Source organism: Sminthopsis crassicaudata, chromosome 5, assembly GCF_048593235.1.
Source record: "Sminthopsis crassicaudata isolate SCR6 chromosome 5, ASM4859323v1, whole genome shotgun sequence".
NCBI lineage: Eukaryota > Metazoa > Chordata > Mammalia > Dasyuromorphia > Dasyuridae > Sminthopsis > Sminthopsis crassicaudata.
Window position 1 is genome coordinate 143,828,046 of NC_133621.1, and position 24,720 is coordinate 143,852,765.

The 24,720-nt window shown below is 35.3% G+C and overlaps 1 protein-coding gene across 2 annotated transcripts in view; it reads left to right on the forward strand.

Annotated features, from left to right (window-relative positions):
- The first annotated feature begins 380 nt into the window (after positions 1-380).
- Positions 381-24,720, forward strand: part of PUS7 (pseudouridine synthase 7) — a 49,584-nt gene continuing 25,244 nt past the window's right edge. The window contains exons 1-7 of one of the 2 annotated variants that reach the window (XM_074268394.1): positions 475-670; positions 6,905-7,322; positions 9,301-9,385; positions 9,515-9,616; positions 16,985-17,129; positions 21,401-21,418; positions 23,035-23,146. In XM_074268394.1, the coding sequence (XP_074124495.1) occupies positions 475-670; positions 6,905-7,322; positions 9,301-9,385; positions 9,515-9,616; positions 16,985-17,129; positions 21,401-21,418; positions 23,035-23,146 (1,076 nt within the window). Of the gene's footprint in view, positions 671-6,904; positions 7,323-9,300; positions 9,386-9,514; positions 9,617-16,984; positions 17,130-21,400; positions 21,419-23,034; positions 23,147-24,720 lie in introns of both variants that reach the window. The other variant, XM_074268395.1, reaches the window with a different exon arrangement.

Below are 24,720 nucleotides of genomic sequence, written 5' to 3' on the forward strand. Positions count from 1 at the left end.
GATACTGGACACTGACAGGGCTTGCTGGGAAGAGCTTTAGGGGCGCTCTCGGTGGGCCTGCGTTACAGGGGAACGTTTCACCCAGCCTCACACAAGTTCTCCTCGGCCGATCCGGTCCGCCGAGGCTCGGGCCAGCCGCAAAGCCCCGGGGAGCCCGCACACCCTGAAGCGGGGGTCGCCTCAGTGAGTCCGGGCTCTCGCACTAGCGCTCGGGACCCCAGACCACCGGGACAGTGCCACTTCAGGAGTGACGGGCAAGGTGGCGGGCGTGAGGGGACGTGGCGGTGGCGCCCGGCTCCGCCCACCCCCTGCTGGGCCGAGTCCTGGCGGGGCCGCCCCCGGCGCGGGGTCCGCCTCCTCGTCGCGTAGTCTGCGCCGCCGCACGTGTGCGAGCTCCAGCTCGGAGTCCATCGCGAAGGGAGGCGCGGGCGGCGGCAGCGGAGACGTGGGCGGCAGCGGCGGCGGTGGTTGTCGATGTTCCGCGGCCTCGGGTGCCGCGTCTTGCGTTCCTGCTTAGCCGTTCCTCTGGGCCTCTGGCGGCGCTCCCCCCGCCTCCCCGAGACCCCAGGAAGTGCTTCGGCCTCCCGCGGTGCGGCTCCCCATTCCCTCTCCTCTAAGCCGCCCTCGGGCCGAAGCCCCGGAGCCCCGAGCCCCAGCCCCGTGCCCGCTGGTGAGTAGGAATTACGCGCGCCTCCGGCTCCAAATTGGAATCCTAGTCTCTACTCGCCTCCATTACCTATTATGTCCGCGGGAGCGCGGCCTGAGTCATTCCCGGCGCCCCTGGCGCTTCATTCACCAGGAGCCCGACTCCGCCCTCCTCCCGGCTTTCGTCCCGGCCTGGGGGTCTGCCTCCCCACCCCCTGTGCGTGTCTTCCCCACTCCTCTGCACTCTCCCGCTTTCTCCTCTCCTTACTCTCCCATGTGCTCAGTCTCCCGCTAGATGTTTCCTGGCAAAACTAATTATATTTGCCAAAATCGCTGATGGAGGAGAAAGGAGCCGTGAGTGACGGGGAACGTTGTTGCTCCGTCTGTGGGGAGAGGTGGCCAATCACCGAACGGCTTTTGAACAGCTAGGGAAAAGCTCCATCAAGTAGGAAAGAAGCGGAGGTGCTCCTGGGAATCCGTGGCTCTGTCCAGCGGGATGCGCCCCAGGCTCTTACCGCCGGGCCACTTTCCCCGTCTGCTTTTCCTAAAGAGAAGGTGCCAGTGACCTGCGCCTCCTAGAACTGTGAGGATACAATGGAAATACTTGTAAGGGGATTGGCTCTATCCGGATGTTCTCCCGGGCCACAGATTTTGCAGCTTTCCTGTGAAAAGGACTGAAGCACTCGTGTGAATCTCTGGTCTGGAACTTGCATAGGCCTGCAGTAGGTAATCAGGATGTGTAGGGCCTTATTTCCCCAAAAGACGTCTTTAATGATTCCAGTTTCCACACTTTCCTTTTTGCCAGTGTCAGGTAGAATGCTTAAAATAAGGAAGAACTTTTTAAGTGTTCACAGGAATCTAACGGTAGAATGAGCTTTTCCTTCTTGAGGTTTCATCTCAGCGAATTCTTGCCCTCACATAAGGGCAGCTGATTGGCAGTGGAAAGCATAAAGGAAGACTCATCTAACTGAGGTCAGATTCAGCTTCTATGGCTTATTAGCTGTGTAACCCTGCGCAAACCGCTTAGCCCTATTTGCCTCAGTTGCCTCCTATAAGGAATGATTTGGAGAAGAGATGACAAACTACTCCAGTATCGTTGCCAAGGAAAACCTCCCATATGGGATCAGGAAGACTTGGATACAACTTAACAAACAAAAAAATGATTAGAGAAGGTAGACTGGACTCTTGCCAATAATTCTATAAAGAGGATAAGATAGAAGCTGGAAAAGATGCTTTCTAGGGTTTCTTCCAACTCTTTAAGATTCTGTGAACTGTGTGTGATTTACTTTTTATTTATTTTTAAAAATTAATTAATTAAATTAATTTTTACAAAAATTTTATGCATGGATAATTTTTCAGCATTGACAGTTGCAAAACCTTTTGTTTCAACTTTTCCCCTCTTTCCCCCCATCCCTCCTCCCAGATGGCAGGTTGACCAAATACATGTTAAATATGTTAGAGTATAAATTAAATACAATATATGTATACATGTCCAAACAGTTGTTTTGCTGTACAAAAAGAATCGTACTTTGAAATAGTGTACAATTAGCCTGTGAAGGAAATCCAAAATGCAGGCAGACAAAATTAGAGGGATTGGGAATTCTATGTAGTGGTTCATAGTCATCTCCCAGAGTTCTTTCGCTGGGTGTAGCTGATTCAGTTCATTATTGCTCTATTGGAACCGATTTGGTTCATCTCATTGTTGGAGAGGGCCACGTCCTTCAGAATTGATCATCATACAGTATTGTTGTTGAAGTATACAACGATCTCCTGGTCCTGTTCATTTCACTCAGCATCAGTTCATGTAAGTCTCTCCAGGCCTTTCTGAAATCATCCTGTTGATCATTTCTTACAGAACAATAATATTCCATAATATTCATATACCACAATTTATTCAGCCAATCTCCAATTGATTGATTTACTTTTTTAAAAAAATTAATTTTGGGGCAGCTAGGTGGCGCAGTGGATAGAGCACCAGCCTGAAGTCAGGAGGACCCCAGTTCAAATGTGATCTCAGACACTTAACACTTCCTAGATGTGTGACCCTGGGCAAGTCACTTAACCCCAAGTGCCTCAGCAAAAAAAAAAAAAAAAGCAAAATTAATAATAATAATTTTTTTCAATCCACAGACACTTCTTCCTCATTTAAAAAAGATAGAAAAACAATAAATACACATAGTCTATTTTACATTTTACATTTGTGCAGGAAGAATATATGGATGAAGAGTTATGTAGTGTTGGTAACGAGAATTGTATGGTTTTGTCTTCTGATTGGATTTAGACCTGAAAATGGATGGGAATGGATCTGAGAATCTGATCTGTCTGTGCTGAGCTGCTTCTAACAGGGCATCTTTCCTTATGGGTTTTCCTTCCATGTGCTCCATAGAGTATGTCCATATTACCCCTTTTTTTTTGCTTCGTGACCAATCATACATATACACTTTAATGGAGCTGTGATTGATCTCTCCTCATGCAGAGTGCTAATCATCCATGGCTAATCCACCCAGCAATCTTCTTGTCCTATCTTCCTGTAAATCCCATTTAACTTTTGGGTGACTTTCCACTAGATCTCTTGATATTTTACATAGATAGCAGTGTAGTATACATGAATTCACTGATTTATCACTCATTGTATCTAGCACTTTGTCCTTTTATTTTCTCTGGCATACATATATGAATGTATATATGTATACATATGCGTCTTATTTCCTTTTTATTACCCCTACACACTTCTTTGTTGGTAACATGCTAAAGTATATTCATAAATGCCATCTATCTCCTTTTAGTCCTTTGGGTAACTTGCAACTTTAGTTCTTGGGAGAATATGATATTTAATTACTGAGGATGATGTAGCATCACTAGATGAATATTGATGTTAAAAAGATGGTTGTTTCAGGAAGAAGGTTAGGATCATGAAAAGGTTTTGCATAGTTTTTCTAAACTGGTTTCCCTTTTAGTCAATTTTTGGCCCAATCCACCGTCCATCAAGCACACATCCTAAAATTAGACTAACTCTATGGACATTCAACTGCCTATTATTGTTCATCCTTCCTTCTCAGAGGACTGTTACTCTTAAGAGAGTGATATCCTGACTTGCAAGTGAATTGGATTTAAGTGAGGCAAAGCTATACCATGTCTTCAGTCTCACTATCTTCTTGAGATTCCAGTGGCAAGACATAGGTCAAAATCACTGGCAAGTTCCAGATTTGGAGTCAGAGAACTGAAGTTATTGCCCTACTTCATTACCTTTGTGACCATGATCATATTTCTTAATTTTTCTGTTCCTCTCTTTTTTTTTTTTTTCCTTCTTGTTCATCATCGTTTTCATTGTCAAATGAATGAATGAATAAAGAATTTCTTAAGCCTACTATGTGCAAAGCTCCTTTCTAAACTGTGGAGAAATAAATAGAAAATTATACAATCACTGTTCTCAAAGTACTCCCATTCTAATGGAGTAGAGAACATATATGGAAGATTTCACCTGAAAATCAAGTAGAAGAGAGTTCCACCTTAGGTTACAGCAGCAAAGTAGATAATAATGCTTCTTAAAAGTCATTTCCTCTGATTAAAATCATGTCTGTAAATGCAGTGATTGGACAAGAGGACTACTGAGAGTCACCAAGATATGAAACTAGGATCCTAAAATTTCTCAATGCCCTCATGATTGTCATAATATAGCTCTCTTTATATGTGGGCTGTCCCAAAAACCATAGTGTAGTTGTCAGTGATGGAGAAGAATTTGTTAGAATGGAATCTGTATCCTTTTTTCATCTATTGTCTTCTAGTTTCATCCTTAAATACTTGAATGCTCTTACTCAGATGGGTTTCATGCCAAGTGTTCTATAAACTTTTTTTTTTCTCTATTGCTTTTAGATGTTTTAGGAATGCTGATAATTTGACACTATCCAGCCAGTCAGTCAGCAAGAATTGTTAATTCTCTTCTGTGTACCAAGCACTGTGCTACTTACTGAGAATATAAAGACAAAAGTGAAATTTCCCTACCTTCAAGGAGTGCGTAGTCTATCCTCTGTAAAATCTTATAAATTAGTTTATATTTCAAAACCATTGTTACCATTGTCTGCTATCTTTCTTCACCTGGCAAGGAGATCACATCTCTGCTGACTGAGGTAGTTAATTTCTAGAGTCCTTTGGTTTTCTTATTGTGGCAATCAATTTATATACATGAATTTCCTTAGGAAACAGTCATAGATGATCTCATTGTTCTTATGTGCATTTTCCATTAAATCTAGATGAAATTGCCTTGCTTTTTCTTCTGTTTGCATATTGATTCTGTCTTTTGTTCTAAGAAATTGATAGTCTGAACATGGTTTGGAAATGACTGATATAAATAAATAATCATTTATAAAATATTAAGTATCACTTTTACTCTTTATGGTATTACTTGGTATATCAGTGCTTCTTGACACTTTTTGAAGATAATATTCATGTTTATATAGATTCCCAGAGGACATAGCTTTAAGTTTTACTCCTTTTCACTACTTTGTACTTGTGTGACCTTAGTCAATAATCTCTTTGGGTCTCTTCTTCTCCTGTAAAATGAAAGGGTGGCATGAGATGTTTCTAAGGTTTTTTTCCTACTCTGAATCTATAATTCCATGATTTTAAGTTAAGGGGCTTTTTTTTTTTTTTTTTATAAACTCGACCCGTTATTTTGTTCTTATTGAGAAATTCCAAAAGTCAACTTCTTTGTATTGCCACTTTGATTTAGAAAGCAGTAGATTGGGATTGAAATCTCTGAGACTGAAATTCAGACCTTATCTTTGTTGCTTTTTATTTGCAGGCCCTTCAGGGCCCTGAGAAGTTAAGTTACTTGCTCAGGTACACACAGCCAATATATGTCAGAGGTGAGAATGTAGCCTACATGTTGCTGACTCCAAGGCCAACTCTCTCCACAAGCTTCTCCAATGTGAAGTTTTTGTACTGACTTCAGTATGTTTTCAGCCTCTTATTTTGTTTCTTACTGCTGAACTATATTTTTAGCATATTTTTTCACTTACCATATTCACCTTTGCATAAAATTGACCAAGTAATAAAGTGCCTATTGATTTTATTTAGAAGATCTTGAGTTCTTCACGGAATTTCTCTACCTCATCATTCTCAGCAGTAGATAATTGACACACAAACTATGGTTTTCTTTTTGCAAAAATGTTTACCAGGAATACTGAAATTTAAAATGATCATTTCTCATGAAATGTGTCCTATTGCCTTTGAATGCATGATAAAACCAACTCTTATTTTCCTGTTCAAGGAAAGCTTGTGAGTCATCCCTCTGACTTTCTTTAGTCTTTCTTTTATCATAACGCCAAGAGATGTGTGATGTTGAAAAGTTGGTTACTGAATAAGAATCTCATATTTACATAAATATCTACATATTTAAAAGAAGCAAAATTAATATTTATAGATGGTATAAAAATCAAGTGATTCTCAGTATCCTTTCCTCTCTTCTTTGCCATTTGGGCACTGTGGGCTATTTTGTAAAGGACTAAGGGACATATATTTTGTTTTGGTTTGGGTTTCCATGGCCAAAGAATTTGCCAAGTGACAAACCATCTGATGATAAAACTTATTGGACCTAGGAAGACAGAAAGTCTATTTTCCAAACTATACTTTAAATCTTCCGCTGTCTGAAAGAGTTTATGCTTCACTTACAAGTCACCTTCATGAACCTAGGGGTCACCTCTACAACATGATAAATCAGAGGAGGTGTAACATTTTGTAGAGATATGAATACAATACTAAGAAATGAATTCCAGTGGTTTATTTCCATAATGTTTTCAGTGAATAAGCTAAGGTCATTTAAAAATCCACTGGGGAAAGAATGTATCAGTGATCATAGATTTGGAACTGCAAAGAATTTTAGAAACATCCAGAGAGAGAACTATGGAGACTGAATATGGATCAAAACAGAGTGTTTTTGTTTTTGTTGTTGTTTTTTGTTTGTTTTTTTCCTTTTTGACCTGATTTTTTTTTTTTTTTTTTTTGCACAACATGATGAATATGGGATTATGTTTAGAAGAATTGCACATCTTTAATCTATATCATATTGCTTGCTGTCTTAGGGAAGGGGGAGGGGAGGAAGAAAAATTTGAAACACAAAGTTTTGCAAAGATGAATGTTGAAAACTACCTTTGCATGTATTTGGGAAAATAAAATATTATTTAAAAAAAAGATATACTTGTTGAATTGGAACATCTTAAAATGTTTATGTTCTTCTTTATTCTCTTCCCTTTCTCCAAAGATTTTATTAGATGCTATCTTGGGATCTTAAAAATGGAGACCGTGGAAGTGACGGGAGTATCTATGAAACGTTCTCTTTCCAGTGATGATCTAGCTCAAGCTGATGAAGCTAAAAGACAAAAGGTCTCAGAATGTCATTTAGCTAAAGATCAAGAGACTTTGGATAATGACTGTGTCCTGAGCAATGTGACCAGACAATCTGAAACCACAACACCTGGAGAAGATAGAAATAACGTTGAGGCCCAGATTGAAGAAGAGGAGGAGGAGGAAGATGGACTTTTGGAGGAAGAAGAAGAGGAAGAGGATGGAGAGGGAGAGAGCTTTGCTGATATGATGAAACATGGACTCACCGAGGTTGATGTTGGTATCACAAAGTTTGTGAGTTCTCATCAAGGCTTCTCAGGAATCTTAAAGGAGAGGTATCTTTACTTTGTATATAGTTGATTTGGCCAGGCTGTATATGGAGCTGAAATGCATTTCTAAAAGCATAGGCAGTAAATTCATGTACTCCATTTGTGTTTAACTTGGGAGCTTTAAGATTAAAATATTTGATATTTAGCAGGAGGGAAAGAGAGTAGGTCAGAGTGTGCTACAGAATATTATTTAGTGAAATGGTGTTTTGTCAGTTGAATTATATTAGGATCTCTATACAAATAACTCCCATTTCTATAGATCTAGTCCTAGTTTCTCTCCTGAATTGAAGTCCTGTATCCCTGACTATTTTCTATTTGTCTGTTGGACATTTTGAGCTAGATTCCTTGTGGGCATCTCAAACTTACAATGTCCAAAACAAAACTTTTCAAACTGCCCCATCTTTTGAACTTTCCTATTTCTGTCAGTGGCACCATTACTTTTCCAGTCACCCAGCTTTAAAATCTCAGTGGCCTGTGTATCTATAGTTGGCCAAATCTTGACGTTTCTGCCTCTATAACTCATCTCATCTATTCCCATCTCATATAACCCACCAGCGCCCCCCAATTTAGACTCTTGTACCTCATTAAATTCCAATGATTCTTTGTTATTACTAGGATTAATCATAAACTCCTTGGACATATAAACTTTAATAAACCTGTGCCCAAATTATTTTTCTAATCTTATCATACATTATTCCCCTTCATATGCCCCGTAGTCTAATCAAACTGAATTTCTTAATGTTTCTAATATGTGGCATTCCACATTTCCAATGGTATACTGTCTCCATGTCTTTATATTGGCTGTCCCCCATGCCTAGGACAAATCACCTCATTTCTGCCTCTTAGAATCCCTAGGACCTTCAAGATTTAGCTCATGTACTGCCATCTTTCATCTCCAGTCGAACTCACTTCCCCAGCTGCTTGTGCCTTCAGTCCTTAGCTCTTATTTCCTTTTGTTTCTGGATGTATATATATATTCATGATAAGTAACTTCCTTGAATTCCTTCTTTGTATGTCCAGGATTTAGCACTATGGTTGGGCTGTAGTAAATGTGTAATAAGTAGTTTTTGATTGATTGCTTGATAACTTCATTTATATGCTCTGGGGTTTGTTGTCAAGGAGTCCTGTTCTAAAATACCTAATTTATAATTCATGTGCAAATAATGCTGCTGATAATTTCCAAAACAACTACTTTTATTAAGAGGGTTAAATTTTTCTTCTGGAATTTTAGAATTTAATTTCTCTAGCTCCTCTTGCCCCATGTTTTCACAGAAAATACTTAGATAAATTTCAGTTTTTCAAGTTTTCACATTTTTTTTTTCTCTCTATTCTGATTAGGATCTTTTATTTCATTGCTCTAGGGAATTCTTGGTGAGAAAATCTTCTCCATGAATTCAGCTCAATAATGAATGTGTAACTTTATGGTTTTAGAATATTGCTTATGGCCTTGAAAGTTTGTGACTTACCCAGAATCTCAGAGCTAGTTGATGTCAGAGGCAAGACATGAAAAAGTTCAAATCTTCCCAACTCCAAGACTGGTCCTCTAGCCATTCATTACCTTTGAGCTACACTGCTTCTTGTTGAAATTATTGTGATTTTTTTCAAAAAAGAGTGACCTAAATTAATACAGTTTTACTCTGTTTTACCTTTTATTTAAGGCTAATTATTATTTGTATAGACCAAGAAAAAAATCATAAATTGAAGTTTTTCTACTTTTCTGCAAGATTACCATAAAAGCCCACAAAACCTATTAATTATAGTGCCTACTTCATATTGTATACAAGTCAGCATTCGTTAAGGAAAAAACCCATTATAATAATGATTCTTTGTATCTTAATAGTGAAAGTGGAGAAAATTAGCAGTTTTAGCTTGTTCAAAGCTTTTATCGACATTCTTGACTGCTTACAAGTGTAATTTTGAAATTTAATGAAAAATTGAAAGCTTGTTTACGTACTTTTTTTTTTTTTTTTTTTTTTTTTATCAGATACTCTGATTTCATTGTTCATGAAATAGGGAAAGATGGCCATATAAGCCATTTGGATAACTTTTCTGTGCCAGTGGATGATGAGGTAGATATAGATTTCTTAAACAGTTAATGATTTTAGTCAAATTATATTATTTTCCTGCTTTACAGATTTCATTTTTCTTTCTTTCTTTCTTTTTCTTTTTCTTTTTTCTTTTCTTTTGTCATTTTAAAGGATCCTTCTGAAGATGCATTTACAGTCTTGACAGAAGAAAATAAGCAGCGTTTGGAGGAACTTCAGCTTTTTAAGAATAAAGAAACTAGTGTAGCAATTGAGGTAAATAACAGAAAAAAAACTTGTGAAGAATTTTACCAGTGTTTCTGCATTATCTTTTGGAGTAGAATGTGATTAAAGCACCATTGAAGGCAGACTTCTTAATATGGCTAACATAAATTATGTTATTTGTACATCTTCAGCATAACCACTTTATAATGAGACATTGAAATTTTGGCAGTTCCTCTTCTTAAATATGTTTTGACCTTCAGTGGTACAGTGAATAGAGTTTTGGACCTGAAGTCAGGAAGACCCAAGTTCAAATGTGGTATCAGACACTAACTAAGAAAGTTACTTAGCCTTTTTCTGTCTAGCTACTTTATCTGTCACATGGGGATAATTATAGCACCTGTTTCCCAAGATCATTATAAGAATCAAGTGAGATAATATTCATAAAGATGTGTTGCCTGGCACATAGTAGGCTTTTAATAAATGCTTGTGTTATTCCTTTCCAAGTCCTTAAATTCGTGGTTATTGTGAAGATTAAATGAGATAATTTTGTAAAGTGATTTGAAAATCTTAAAAGTGCTATATAAATGCTAGTTATTTTTGAATGTTTATGTAAGTGTTAAAGTTATTTTATGTTCACTAGAAAATTCAAGAACATTTCCTAATTTAAAAACAAAAACTGTGATCCTTTGGACTTATTTCCTTTTAGATTCCTTAAATGTTCTTTGGGGCAAGTGGCAGAGTAGAGCGAGTACTAGGTCTAAAGTTTGGAAGAGTCATCTTTCTGAGTTCAAATCTGGCTTCAGACACTTCCAAGCTGTGTAACCCTATCCAAGTCACTTAACCCTGTTTCCTTCAGTTTGCTAATTTGTACAATGAATTGGAAAAGGAAATGATAAACCACCCCTGTATCTCTGCCAAGAAAACCCCTGCTAGGGTCATAAAGGGTCAGGACTGAACAATAGCAAAATGTTCTTTATCCTCTTATATTTTAAGGACACTGCAAGTTGATTGAGCTGCACTGAACTCCCCTGCCTCTGGGTTGCTCAGGGTGATCTTCCTTGATTAGAAAAGAGGCTGGTACTTCCTGGCTATTTGTACTTAGGTGACTAAGAAGTGATTTTAGCAATCTAAGCCTTTTGTCCTCGGAGCCAATCAAATCTCAGAAACACTAGTTTAATTTGTATGGGAGTTGACTTTAGAATATCACTTCAATCCATTAGACATCTTATAAATCCTTAGAGGGGTAATTGGATTGGAGTTGGGTTCATTTTATATTAGTGACTGTCATTATTATCACTATTATCAGTAGTAATAATAAATCACATTTATCTAGCACTTTGCAGTGTTCCATAGTCTGGCTCCTCTTCCCTTTTTCCCAATCAGAAAAATTACTAATCCAGTACCTTATCCTGTTGTGGAGATAACCTTGAGATCTGCAAGGATGTGCTTATCAGAAAAAAAAGTCTGACAGTTTCTAGTAAGCTGGAAAGGCTTCAAGTCTGTTCTCAGGGACAGGCTGTGTTTGTTTTTTGAGGAAAGCATCTCATTATTCAATTGGCCAGTGCATGGTGAATTTTATTATAAGCCACAGAAACTTAAGAAATGAGCAGAAGTTCAGCGTTGCTGTAGTATATGGACCTTTGGTCTTCCCTGTTTTCCTCTCTCCTTTATTTCCAAATGGCTGCAAACATGGAGTCCTGGTATTCTTGGATTATCTATAAGGAACAATTTACATGTTGTTAAAGTTAGTGTGCCATCTATGTTTGTAACTAGTGAATGGATACAGACTTAGAGAATATTAGTAGATAGGACTTTAGATGGATAATCTAGTCTTAGCCCCAGAGACATGAGTTGTTTTGCCCAGGATTACAGAGTTTATAAGTAGAATTTTTGGCACCTGAGCCCAGGCCTTCTGAGTATTGTCATGTACACCATATATGACATATGTGTTTCCTTCAAGAAGATAGTTTACAAGCTAATGGACATGGTAAACACAAAGAATGAAATTGATTTTGTCTTTCTATCCCAGAGTTTAGTCTTAAATAGTTAGAACTGAGATCAAAATCAGCAATAAATTAAAAGAAAAAATATATTTGAGAAGAGACTTTTGAAAAGAGCTGTTTTATTCTATTCAAGCAAGCCATCAACTCTGAAAGAGGGAAATGGGCAAAAATAAAGATATTAATCCTGTCACCATTTCTTAGCAATTTTTAACCAAGAAGCAGCAGAATGTAGCAGATAATGAGCTGGTTTCACAGTCCAAAAGAACTGGGTATAAGTCTCATTTTTTTTTTTTCTTTAACATTCTAGCTTTTTATTTACCAGATATTTGCATGGGTAATTTTACAGTATTGACAATTGCCAAACCTTTTGTTCTAATTTTTCCCCTCCTTCCCCCCACCCTTACCCCTTGATAGCAGATTGACCAATACATGTTAAATATGTTAAGTATAGATTAAATACAATATATGTATATATATCCAAACAGTTGTTTTGCTGTACAAAAAGAGTCGGACTTTGAAATAATGTACAATTAGCCTGTGAAGGAAATCCAAAATGCAGGTGGACAAAAATAGAGGGATTGGGAATTCTATGTAGTTTCATAGTTGTCTCCCAGAGTTCTTTCACTGGGTGTAGCTGGTTCAGTTTATTACTGCTCTATTGGAACTGATTTGGTTCATCTCATTGTTGAAGAAGACCACGTCCATCAGAAAACATCCTCATACAACAGTATCGTTGTTGAGGTATATAATTCAGTCAGCATCATTTCATGTAAGTCTCTCCAGGCCTTCTGAAATCATTCTGCTTGGTCATTTCTTACAGAACAATAATTTTCCATAATATTCATATACTACAATTTATTCAGCCATTCTCCAGTTGATGGATATCCACTCAGTTTCCAGTTTTTGGCCACTGCAAAGAGGGCTGCCACAAACATTCTTGCACATACAGATTCAAGTCTCATTTTTGACACTTCCTGTTCCTTGGACAAATTACTTAACCTCTCAGTGCACTGAGATGATTTTATGAGTCTGTTATTGACAGTGAAAGTACTGACCTACATTGGTGGAGATAGTTGCCTCATTTGGGAATTCCCTATACCAATAAATTTATAGGTCCCTGTCTCTTTCCATTTTCACCAATGGAAGAAATTCTAAGACAGCTTTAGTCAGCAAGTGTGGTCTGTGTTAAACAGAAATATACAATAGCCAGTGATAGCAATTCAGAGAACAAGCACTTGTGCAAAATACTATGGCAGAGAAAGGTAGAAGATTATGAGCTGTATTGCTTCAAAAAATAATTAAATGGAAGGGAAAACAAATCTACAGAGAGCTTGGCATGAGACCCAGCTGAGTCAAATCTTCCCAAGAGCATTTATATCTCAAATTGGAAAAAATAAAACAAGTCTACCAGTGGTTTCTATAGTGATCTGTTCTCATTGGTGACAATAATGAAACCAGCATTTTTCATCCTTGCCACCTGAGCATGCCATAGACTGAGCAGAATGATGCTTAAAATCATGATGCAGTGGAAAGAGAACTGAGTTCAGATTCCGACTGTGCTGCTTGCTCCACTTAAGTGAAGCAGCTAGTGGAGCGGTGAATAAAGCATGGGGCCCGAGTCAAGACTTTTGTTATTGTTGAATTGATTCACTGTGTCTGAGGTTTCATGACTCCATTTGGAGTTTTCTTGTCAGAGCTACTCAGGTAGTTTGCCATTTCCTAATCCTGCTCATTTTACAGATGAGGAAACTGAGGCAAAGCGGGTTGAGTGAGTCACGCAACTAGTAAGTATCTAAGGCCGAATTTGAACTCACCTCTTATAGACTTAATAGATACCTAATGCTCTATCCACTGAGTCACTTAGCTGATTAGAGTCAAGAATACTTGAGTTCTGTGTCTAAGTTTGCCTCCTGTGTTTCCTTTTATGTAAAATGGCCATAATAACACTTACACTTCAGAGTTGCTGTGAGAATCAAATGAGAATAATTGTTGAGCACTTACTTAGCTCAGTGTCTGGTACATATAGTAAGTGCTCTATAAATGATAGTTATAACCTTTGGGCAAGACAACTAACTTTTTTGTTACCTCTATTTCCTCATCTGTAACACTGAAGCAGTTGTAGAGGGTGATCTCTTAGGTTTATGTAAGATCTAAATCTTTGATCTAAATATGAAGTTAGAAATTGCTAGACCTGACCAAATAAATACATATGGAATATGTGCTGGGGGTAGGATATGATTTTAAAGACAAGTTTGCAAGCTATTTCAAAGAGGGGAAGAGTTCAGCTATTGGAAGAGGACATGTCATATAACTTAAAAACAAAAGTCACTTCTTGCAATAGTCCACCTCCCTCTTCTTTTTGCCTTTGGGAAGTGCTAATGCATGGTAATTTAACCAAAGGTGACTTGAAAGACATCAGGAACTTTTTGTCTATTTTACTGCTTTTTAAAAATCTCTGTAATGAGTTTTGGTGTTGTGTTTTGTTTTGTTTTTGTAGGCAATTGGGATTAAGTGACTTGTTCAGAGTCACAGAGTAATTAATACATGGATGAGGCTGAATTTGAACTCAGGACCTCCTGATTGCAGAGCCAGTGCTGTATTCACTATGCCACCAACTGCCCCTCTGTACTGATTTTTGAAAATAGATTTTTTTTGAAGCTTTTTTCCTCCAATGTCAGATAAGAGAATATGTAAAAGCACTTAGTAAATCTTTAATCACTGCATAGATATTAGCTGATGTTTATACTTTTAATGCATTTTATTTCTTTATCTGTGTATATGTATGTGTGTGTGTGTACACACATACACACACACGCACATATTTATATAGAAGAATCTAGGTGGCATAATGGATAGAGCACCGGACCAAAAATCAGGAAGACCCAATGATACTTACTAGCTGTGTGATCTTGGGCAAGTCATTTAATCACTATTTATTTGTTTCCTTCACTGTAAAATGGGGATAACCATAGCATCTACTTCTTAGAGTTTCTGTGAAGAGGTAGTAAGATGATATTTTTAAAGCACTTAGCATATTGCTTTTTTTTTTTTAACATTTATTTTTTTAATTAATTTTTATAATTATAACTTTTTTTTTTGACAGTACATATGCATAGGTAATTTTTTTTTACAACATTATCCCTTGTACTCCTTTCTGTTCCGAATATCTTATAGTATATCCTAGGTACAATATATATGTGCAGAACCAAATTTTGTTGTTGTTGTTGTTGTTGCAAAGGAAGAATTGGATTTGGAAGGTAGAAATAATCTGGGGAGAAAAACAAAAAATGCTAACAGTTTACACTCATTTCCCAGTGTTCCTTTTCTGGGTGTAGTTGATTCTGTCCATCATTGATCAATTAGAATTGGATTAGCTCTTCTCTATGTTGAAGATATCCACTTCCATCAGAATACAGCCTCATACAGTATCATTGTTGAAGTGTATAATGATCTCCTAGTTCTGCTCATTTCACTCAGCATCAGTTGATGTAGGTCTCTCCAAGCCTCTCTGTATTCCTCCTGTTGGTCATTTCTTATAGAACAATAATATTCCATAACATTCATATACCACAATTTACCCAACCATTCTCCAATTGATGGACATCCATTCATTTTCCAGTTTCTAGCCACTACAAAAAGGGCTGCCACAAACATTTTGGCACATACAGGTCCCTTTCCCTTCTTTAGTATTTCCTTGGGATATAAGCCCAGGAGTAGCACTGCTGGATCAAAGGGTATGCACATTTTGATAACTTTTTGGGCATAATTCCAGATTGCTCTCCAGAATGGTTGGATTCTTTCACAACTCCACCAACAATGCATCCGTGTCCCAGTTTTTCCGTGTCCCAGTTTTTCCACATCCCCTCCAACATTCATCATTATTTGTTCCTGTCATCTTAGCCAATCTGACAGGTGTGTAGTGGTATCTCAGAGTTGTCTTAATTTGCATTTCTCTGATCAATAGTGATTTGGAACACTCTTTCATATGAGTGGATATAGTTTCAATTTCATCGTCTGAAAATTGTCTGTTCATATCCTTTGATCATTTGTCAATTGGAGAATGGCTTGATTTCTTATAAATTAGAGTCAATTCTCTGTATATTTTGGAGATGAGGCCTTTATCAGAACCTTTAACTGTAAAAATGTTTTCCCAATTTGTTACTTCCCTTCTAATCATTTGCATTAGTTTTGTTTGTACAAAACATACTGTTTGATATATAACACACTCTGTATAAATGCCAGCTGTCATCATTATTCTTATTAAATCCTCTGAATGCTGATTTATTGTTATTAATTTAGATCAAGCCCTGGAATACTTCAAATCATTTTCATTAAAAATCTTATTTGTTTGAAAGAAATTTGTCTTACCATCACAGAAGGAAAAAAAAGATTTAAGAAAGGCATTTTATCAACTCTTTCTTGAACTATTTTGATAACCTCCTAATTGGCCTACTTGCCTTTACTATTTCATCCTCCCAGCAGCTGTCAGAATGACATTCATAAAGCACATGTCTTATCATGCTCCTTCTCTCCTTAGAGAGCTCCAGTGATTTCCTTTAGCTTCTAGGAAAAATATGAATTTTTCTGCTTGGCATTCAGTGTCACTTTCTAGTCTGTGGCAGGCACATAACTAGGTATTTAACCAATATTGACTGCATGGTTGGTTCTTGCTTTTTTTTTTTTTCCCAGGCTTATACTGGCTATCTTGTTCTTTCTTAGGTAACATTCCCATCTTCCATTCCCCATTCCTAGAATGTTTTTTCCCCACTGCTCTGCCTCTTAAAATCTCTGTCTTTCAAATCTAAACTCACAGGGCTCCTAAATTCGCGCCTTTTCTTGAACCCTTTAGTGACTATTGTCTCCCCTCTAAAAAATTGTTTGCATTGTATATTATGTATTTCCTTGTAGATGCACACATTGTTTTCTCCCAACAATGTAAACTTCTTGATGACAGAGACTCTTTCTTTTTGTCTTTGCATCTCTTGTATCTGAGCTCACATCTAGCTTCACATTTATTAGCTGTATGACTGAAGACAGGTCATTTAACTTAATTGCTTTAGTTTCCTCATATGGAAAATGAGGATGATATCACCTGTCTCAGGGTTATTATAAGGATCAAATGAAATGATCTTTGTAAAGCACTTAGCGCAGTGCTTGGCACATAGTAGGTACTATCTAAATGTTAGCTATTGTTATTTTTATTATATTATTATTTTATTACAAATGTTATATTATCAGTATTTTAAACATTTGCAATTTGGGTGCTGAGTTCATTAAAATGTAATGAAGATAATAGCATTTATGCAATATCTACTATGCTATAATAATAATTATTTTTATTATTAGCATCTCATACTGTGTCTGGTACATTAAGAGATGTTAAAGAAATTCTTGTAGATTAATATTTTTATCATAGGTTGTTGAAGACACTAAAGAGAAAAGAACTGTTATCCATCAAGCAGTGAAATCTTTGTTTCCTGGATTAGAGACAAAAACGGAGGAAAGAGAGGGGAAAAAATATATTGTAGCTTACCATGCAGCTGGAAAAAAGGCTTTGGCAAGTAAGTATGTGAACCTTGACACTTAAGTTTAATTGTAAAGAAGGATTGATACTTATCCATTTTTAAATGACTTTAATTTTTGTTGAGTGAATGATATTCATGATGTCAATCCTTCAGAGAAGGGGAATATCATCCATTAAAAGATCAGAGCATTGTATGGGTTGTTGGTCCAAGCCACAATGCTAGAACTAAATGATCTGCTTTGTCAAGATCCCTTTCTTTATGGACAAAGAATTTATACAATTTTTATGATTTACTCGAATAGTTTTTGGAAATTGGAACCTGAAGAGTATTGGGCATAAATCTAGTAAGGAAGTGGGAAAAGCATTTCTTTGTTTTAAAAGAATTCACTTGAAATAAGAACAATGTCTTATTTATCTCAATGTCTTTTTAAAAGAAAATAATGAAATAATGTGGAGAAAATGAAATATGTACCTGGTTTAAAAAAAAAAGTAAATGTTGATTTTTCTCTTATTCATAAACAAATTGTTTAAATAATTTTGGGAAATTTATGAACAAACCCTGAGACATTTTAAATGTTCTTATTAAGAGATACATATACAAGTAAGGTTAGTTCATTTTATTATTAATCAAATGAATAATTCATTTATTCAGTAATAAGATTAAAAAAAGATGTCAATAAAGAGTGTCTTAATCTAATTGGTAAATCAGTAAGGAAAAAAACCTAACAAACTTTTGGTATTTTTATAGTTGTTTTTTGGAAATGACCATTTCCTTAGGGAAATGTATCTAATCTTGGCTTGTATGACATGTAACTACAAGTGATTGGAATTATGAGTTCTGTTTTTGTGAGTGTTGTCAATATGCCTTCTTTATCCATTTCTTTTGCTTAAGTCAAATGAATTTTTCATCTGTTCCCTGGGTATTTCTTCTACTTTCCATGTCTTCTGCCTTTCATGCAATTCCATAAGTTTGTACATAACCCACCACTTTGTTTCTTATGTTTCATTTCATAGTATCTTTTAATCAAGAGCTGGTAGGGACTCAGAAGTCATCTGGCCCAGTTCTCTCATTTTACAGATGAGGAAACTGAGGACCAAGAAGTTTAAGTGGCTTGGCCATGGATAGTCATGTGTAGTAAGTATTAGTGGGTGAATTTGAATCCCAGTCTTTTAACTACATGTCCATCTCTTCATTTCACAGAGAATCACAGAATGATTTCATAATTGGAAGGATCTGTGGTCCAAACAGTACTCCTAGCACACCACTTTTTTTTACATGCCAGATTAGTGGCCACACAGCATAATTTAACAATTCTTGTCAGTTGTCCCTCAATTGTATCTCTTTCCTCTATCCCTTCTCTCTAATCCCAGTGCCACCACCTGGTTTTAGGGTCTAATTTTCTTTTATTCAAAATATTCTCTTACACTCTCTAGAAATAGAAAAGCAATACTATCAGAAGGTAGTAGAAACTAGATAGAGAAGACTGGAAACCATACCAGGTGTGTAATGAAAGCAGAAAAGTGGAGGGTAGTAAAAGCCATTTAGCAGTTTACAAATGGCAGCACCCCCATAATCCCTATCCCCCCCCAAAAAAAACCCCAGACTTCTGAGTAATATTTTAATGAGATCATCTTGAAATTGTGCTTAGCATTGTGCTTGGCTCATAGTAGGCCCTATGTAAATGCATTTCTCCCTCCTTTCCCCTAGTTTTCCAAAGTTAAACCATTACTATATTTCCAGAACTGCACTTATTTCTAAACCACAAAAAATTAAAAAGAAGACTAAAACATTTTTCATTCATCTAAATGTGTTACTTAATACCTGTATACATATTGTATCTAAAAAATACTTACTTTAGAGATATTATATCCTGAGCATCAAGAATTGTGCAGACTTCAATTGATAATAATAACCCATAGTACTAATTTTGTGTTTGGAAAGCTCTCTGATACCCTTACCTTTCAGACTACATGATTATAAGGAATATCCCTCTTTTATGAGGAAACTGGAATTTAGACAGATTAAATAACAACGTGTATCTTGAAAATCCAAGTTAGGACTCTAATTCATTCATTCATCTATTCAAAATCATAGCAACATAGCTTCTCTCTTTATGAATATTATAGTAGTTTTAGTTGTTTTTTTTTTTCCTTAAGTAGTGAGGAACACAAATTGTCTAAAGTTTTACTTGGTTTCATTTCTGTAATTTTATAACTAATATGTTAAGATTTTTAAAAAAAATATTAAGGCAACTATTTCATGTCTGTAATACTTTTTGAATTTATTTGGTTTATTTGAGGTTTTTTTGCTTTTTTGTTTTGTTTTGGCTGAAGCAATTGGGATTAAATGATTTGCCCAAGATCACACAGCTAGAAGTGTTAAGTATTAAGTAAGAGACCAAATTTGAACTCAGGTCCTCATGACTTCAGGGCCAGCACTTTATCCAATGTGCCATCTAACTGCCCCACTTTTTGAATTTTTAAGCTAAGTTTTAGTTCAATTTTTTTCTCTATTTAATTTTATTTGATATTTTTATTTACCCTTTCATTTATTTAATATTTCATATTATTTAATAAATATTTATTGAATTTGCAAGACAAATGCATCCTAAATAACATTTACTTTAAAGGAATTTCTGTAAAGTAGTTACATTTTTCATTGATTGTAATAATAAAACTGGTCATATTTATTAGAAGATTTTTTTTCTCCATTAAAATATAATTTTGAAAGCTTTATTGAAGGACTAAAATAGGTAAAGGTGATAGTGATATATAGAATAGAGTGTGTGGATCAGGTGTCAGAAAGACCTAAGTTCAAATCATGATCCAGGGCAAGTTATTTAGTTTCTTTCAGATTAACTTCTTCTGTTAAATGGAGATAATAAGAATACCCACCTCCCTGTTTTATTGTGAGGATAAAATGAGATAATATTTGTAAACCTAAAAGTACAGTACAAATACTTTTATTATTACTAATGCCCCTGGTTCTGATGATAATAGTGGTTCAGCAAACTGTGCCAGGCTCAGCATTGTAGTACAGTAGGAATTTTGGCTTGTAGAGAATTGTAGAAAATTTCAACTTAGGTTTCCTTCTCTTTACTTAATAAGGAGGATTTTTCTTACATGGGCTTCCAACCTATTTTCCTGCTTTCTTCTTTGGACAATAAACATCTTTACCAGACTTGTAGTCACCATTTTTCATACATGCATCCCCCAGAACTCAGAATTTTGATTTCTTTTTACTTCTGAGAACCATGGCTTTGAGATCTGGGCATCAGTATTAAACACCATCAGCAAGAGAATATTGTTGTCTGACCCATTAAACTCTGACCAGAAAAATTCCTTTGAGTCTAGATTGATGATTCTGAGCTATAAAATTTCCAATATTCTAGGGTATTTATATATATTTATATCAGGACCTAATTCTCCCCTGGAGCTTTGGTGAAAATTTTGTAATACCTTTTCTAGATAAAAAATAACCTAGAATACTGGAAATTTTAATTGTGTGTCTGAACTCTAAATACTTTGAAATCATTAGATTCATCTCCTACCCAATTCTATAAAGGTTAAATTCTGTATATAATGGTTTTTTTAAGACCATGAAATTTGTATGTATTCTTCTGTGTTTTGAGAAAGTGATAACTTTGCTTGTTATTTTTGTGCATTTACTAATTAAGAGTATGCAGTGTAGAAATGAAAACTTATATCCCAGTAGATTAATTGTTTTTTGACATGTAGTATCTTCTACAAGTTCTCCCTTTGTGACTAATCATTCGTTACAATTAAGTAAAATGTGAATTTTTAGGTAAAAGACCAATTAAATTTCAGGAATTTTCATCAGTGGTCACTTTAAAAATTGATAATTATATAATTATGGTAATTATCGACAAGAAAGGATGGGGCAGTGTTTTATTTCACATCTTAAACTTTTCACTGAAAACTCTTCATTGGAGTCCCTCCTTATCTTAAGAAAGGTTCTTTTTTTGTGTGTGGCCAGGAACACATGCACATTCATGTACATACGAGTTTCTTATGAAGGTTTTGTGTGTCATTAAGCTACTGAGACCCAATTTATTTTGTCTGCAGGGAAGTTAGTTACACTTTTAATTTATTTCACCCCACACACATTTATTATTGCCTCCGCTGTGTTCCATTGCATAATTTTCTGAATTGCTATCACTACCACTGCTAGATGCCATCTAAATCTACATATAGTCATAATTTCTGCATGTTCACCTCTAAAGCACTTTAATAGTCTATAAATTAAATGTTGCTCTCTTATGCTCTTTTTGCTGTGCATTTGGACAGAGGTCAGAACCGCCACAGGTAAGAACTGTTGGCATTCCATGTAGATAAAATGAAATGCCAGTGATTTCTGATGTACAAATTTGCTGGCTGAAAAGCTAATAAAAATCAGAAATTTCTGCTTCAATAACATAAAATTAGAAGGAACATCTAAGACAATTTTCTTCATATTTTCAGAGGAATTTTTTGGTGGGTGGGGGGTGGAGGGCGGGTTTGGTAAAAGAAAGCTTTGGAGGAGAGCCAAGGCCAAGAACTAAGATTGCAAAGTAGAAAAACCTTCTATACTTATCAATAAGGCAGCATTTCATGCAGGTATTACTCCAGTCATGCATTTGCTTTTAGATAATTTCACTTAATTGCTAAGGCAATATTCAGAACATTTATTTGATAATTCCTCTGTTACTTATTCCTTAGCTAAAACATTTGTTTCTTTTGTGAAACAGTTTTTAATCTATAGCTTCAAGAAACAAAAGCATTTGCCTTTTGGAAGAACGCAGTGGGTGAACAAATGGGTGAAATATTTTTTAAGAATAATCATCACTAAGATTATTTATTTTATCTTTCATATTTTTTCTGATTCCTATGTATGAAATATGTGACTCTTATGTTTGTTCAGTTAACATATAATTAAATATCACGAGACCAAAGCATATTACACAATGTTTGTCATAAAAAGGTGTAGCCTGTTCATTGGTAGTTTTTTTTCAGACTTCTGTACCATTGAAATTTCAGCTTTGAGGCACAGCTCAAACCAAAACCTGTAAATTATTTAATCATAGATTTTCAGATAGACTATACGTCTTAGACTACACAAATGTCTTCAGATAGCTTAAGTGTTTTAAAAATTGACCCCTGGCAATTCATGAAATATATACCCCTATGGTAAGAAAAAATTTCTTGGAAATTTAGAGTGCAGTTCTGAAAGTTTATTTAGTCATTTCATTCTTAATTTTTCTTTTTCTCCAGACATGGTTAAACTTTATATGCCAAAAAAAGATTTCTCTTAGAGACTGATATACAGCTTATCTGGTGGTGGTATTAAACTTTTGAGAGGGAAGGAATATTTAGAAATGTTTTTAAAAAAAAACAATTTTATATCATTTTTTAATAATTTCCATTCTTGTTATTATAGAGCATAAGACTTGATTCAGTCCTTGTGAAAAACTACAGACGAATGAATTTAGGAAAACCTATTGTTATATATTTTACTTTAATTATAGTTTCCTATGAAACTGAGAGTGTTGATGCTCAGATACCAGAAACACATTTTATAAATTGACTCTCCCAGAATTGATGGTGCCTCTTATAGTACTGTACAAGTGGAAGTCACTGATCGGTTTATAGATATCTTTACAACATTTATATTTCATAGCATTTATGGCAAGTTAAGTGATTGTCCAAAGCTCCAAAGCAAGTTTTTGAAGATCCCAGGAGGTCAGTTTAAAAAACTAATAACCTGTGTTGACTGGCTATTTGGATCAATTTCTTACTTCCAGGATTCAGGAACAAGTGATTGAGCACTCATAGTATCATTAAAAAAAAAAAAAAAAAAAAAAAAAAAAAAAGGAAACTCATAGCAATGGTACCTAGTCATGCTGCAATTTAAATATGTTAATTTTTTTTGTTTGCTTTTAAAGATCCAAGAAAACATTCTTGGCCAAAATCTAGGGGAAGTTACTGCCACTTTGTTTTATACAAGGAAAACAAGGACACCATGGATGCTATTAATGTACTCTCAAAATTTTTGAGGTTAGTTTTTAAAAAAATTTTTTTCTTATATACTATAAAAACATGAATGATTTTAATTTATAAGTATTAAAGGTCTGTGAAAGGGAAATCTGAAGAAATAGGTAATAGAAAAATCATTTCTATTTGGATTTGGAATGAAAACATATATTACATGTATATCAGTATGCTGTAGCATAGGAAAAAAAAGAGCATTGACTTTGGAATTGGAACACCTTCAAATCCTATTTCAGACTAACTACATTTGTAAGTTTGGGGGAGTCACTTAACTTCCAGAGTTCTCAGTTCTTTTATGTACAGAATGAGGGACTAGAATAGATGAACTTTGAGGGGCATTTCAGTCATTCTATAAAGCTTCTGATTGGTTAGACTAGTAGAAAAATTGCTTTTTTTGGGAAAGCTCCTTAGAAATCATCTAGTCTAGCTTCCTATTTTTAACCAAAAAAACTGGGATTCAGAGTTGTTAAATATCTTGCCCAAAATCACATAGTATGTGGCAGATGCCAAATATTTGGTATGAAAACTTTATCAAAAAATGAGTAATCTATATATGCATAATTGAGAATTAACATATAGTTGATGATATAAGCTTCCTTCCCTCCTACTAAAATCTCTATTTAAATGACTCAGATTGTAGAAATTTCATTTTGAATTTTTTGTGGATTCTATTCCTGAAAAAATTTAAACTGATTCTCTCCTAGAAGCAATATTGTAGCATAGTTTTAAAAAAGAATTCTTAAAAGAAATAAAGAACAATTTTAATATTTGAAGGAATATTCATTATGCATGGTTGAGCTTTGACACTATAATTAAAAAGATTCTACAGTTAATTTACCAAATTTAGTAGCAGCAATCAGATTATATATGTATAAAAATAATAATAAAATTCATCTTAGGAACAAAAGAGCTAGAATTTCAAGGAAAATAATAGAAAAAAGGAGGAATCATAAGACTTAGTTTTGATAATTAATGCTATATAATATAATTTAATTTGGAATTGATTTTAAAGAATGAGAAAGTAGATCAGTTGAACAGACCAGGTATGGAATATTAAAACACATCTGAACTAAATAATTCATTCCATTATAAACCTCAAAACATAATTTACTTCAAGAAGCTCTCCTTATTTGATAAGAATTACTGAAAATAAGGGAAAACAGGCACAATTTGGTTTTAGACTAACACTTTGCAAAGAAAATTGTAGTAAGTCTTACAGTAGGTGGAGGACCTGATTATAAAAGGTCAAACTCTAATAAAATTTGAAATACCCTTTCATACTTACAGCTAGAGGGAAAGTTGTTAACCAAACATGGAATAGAGGCAGTCATGAAATAAAATAGATAATTTCACTTAGAAAAAAATTGAAAAGCCTTTGCACAAACAAAATCAATATAACTTAAAAAAAGATGGCTGTTGATTGGGAAGAGAAACTTCATAACTGGTATCTCTGATAAGAGTCTGATAGCCAAAAATTATTAGAGACCATGAGTATTTTGTTCTGAAAGAATTACAAATTATTACAACTTATATGAAACATAACTCCATATGCAAACAATGAAGGAATTTCAAATTAAAAT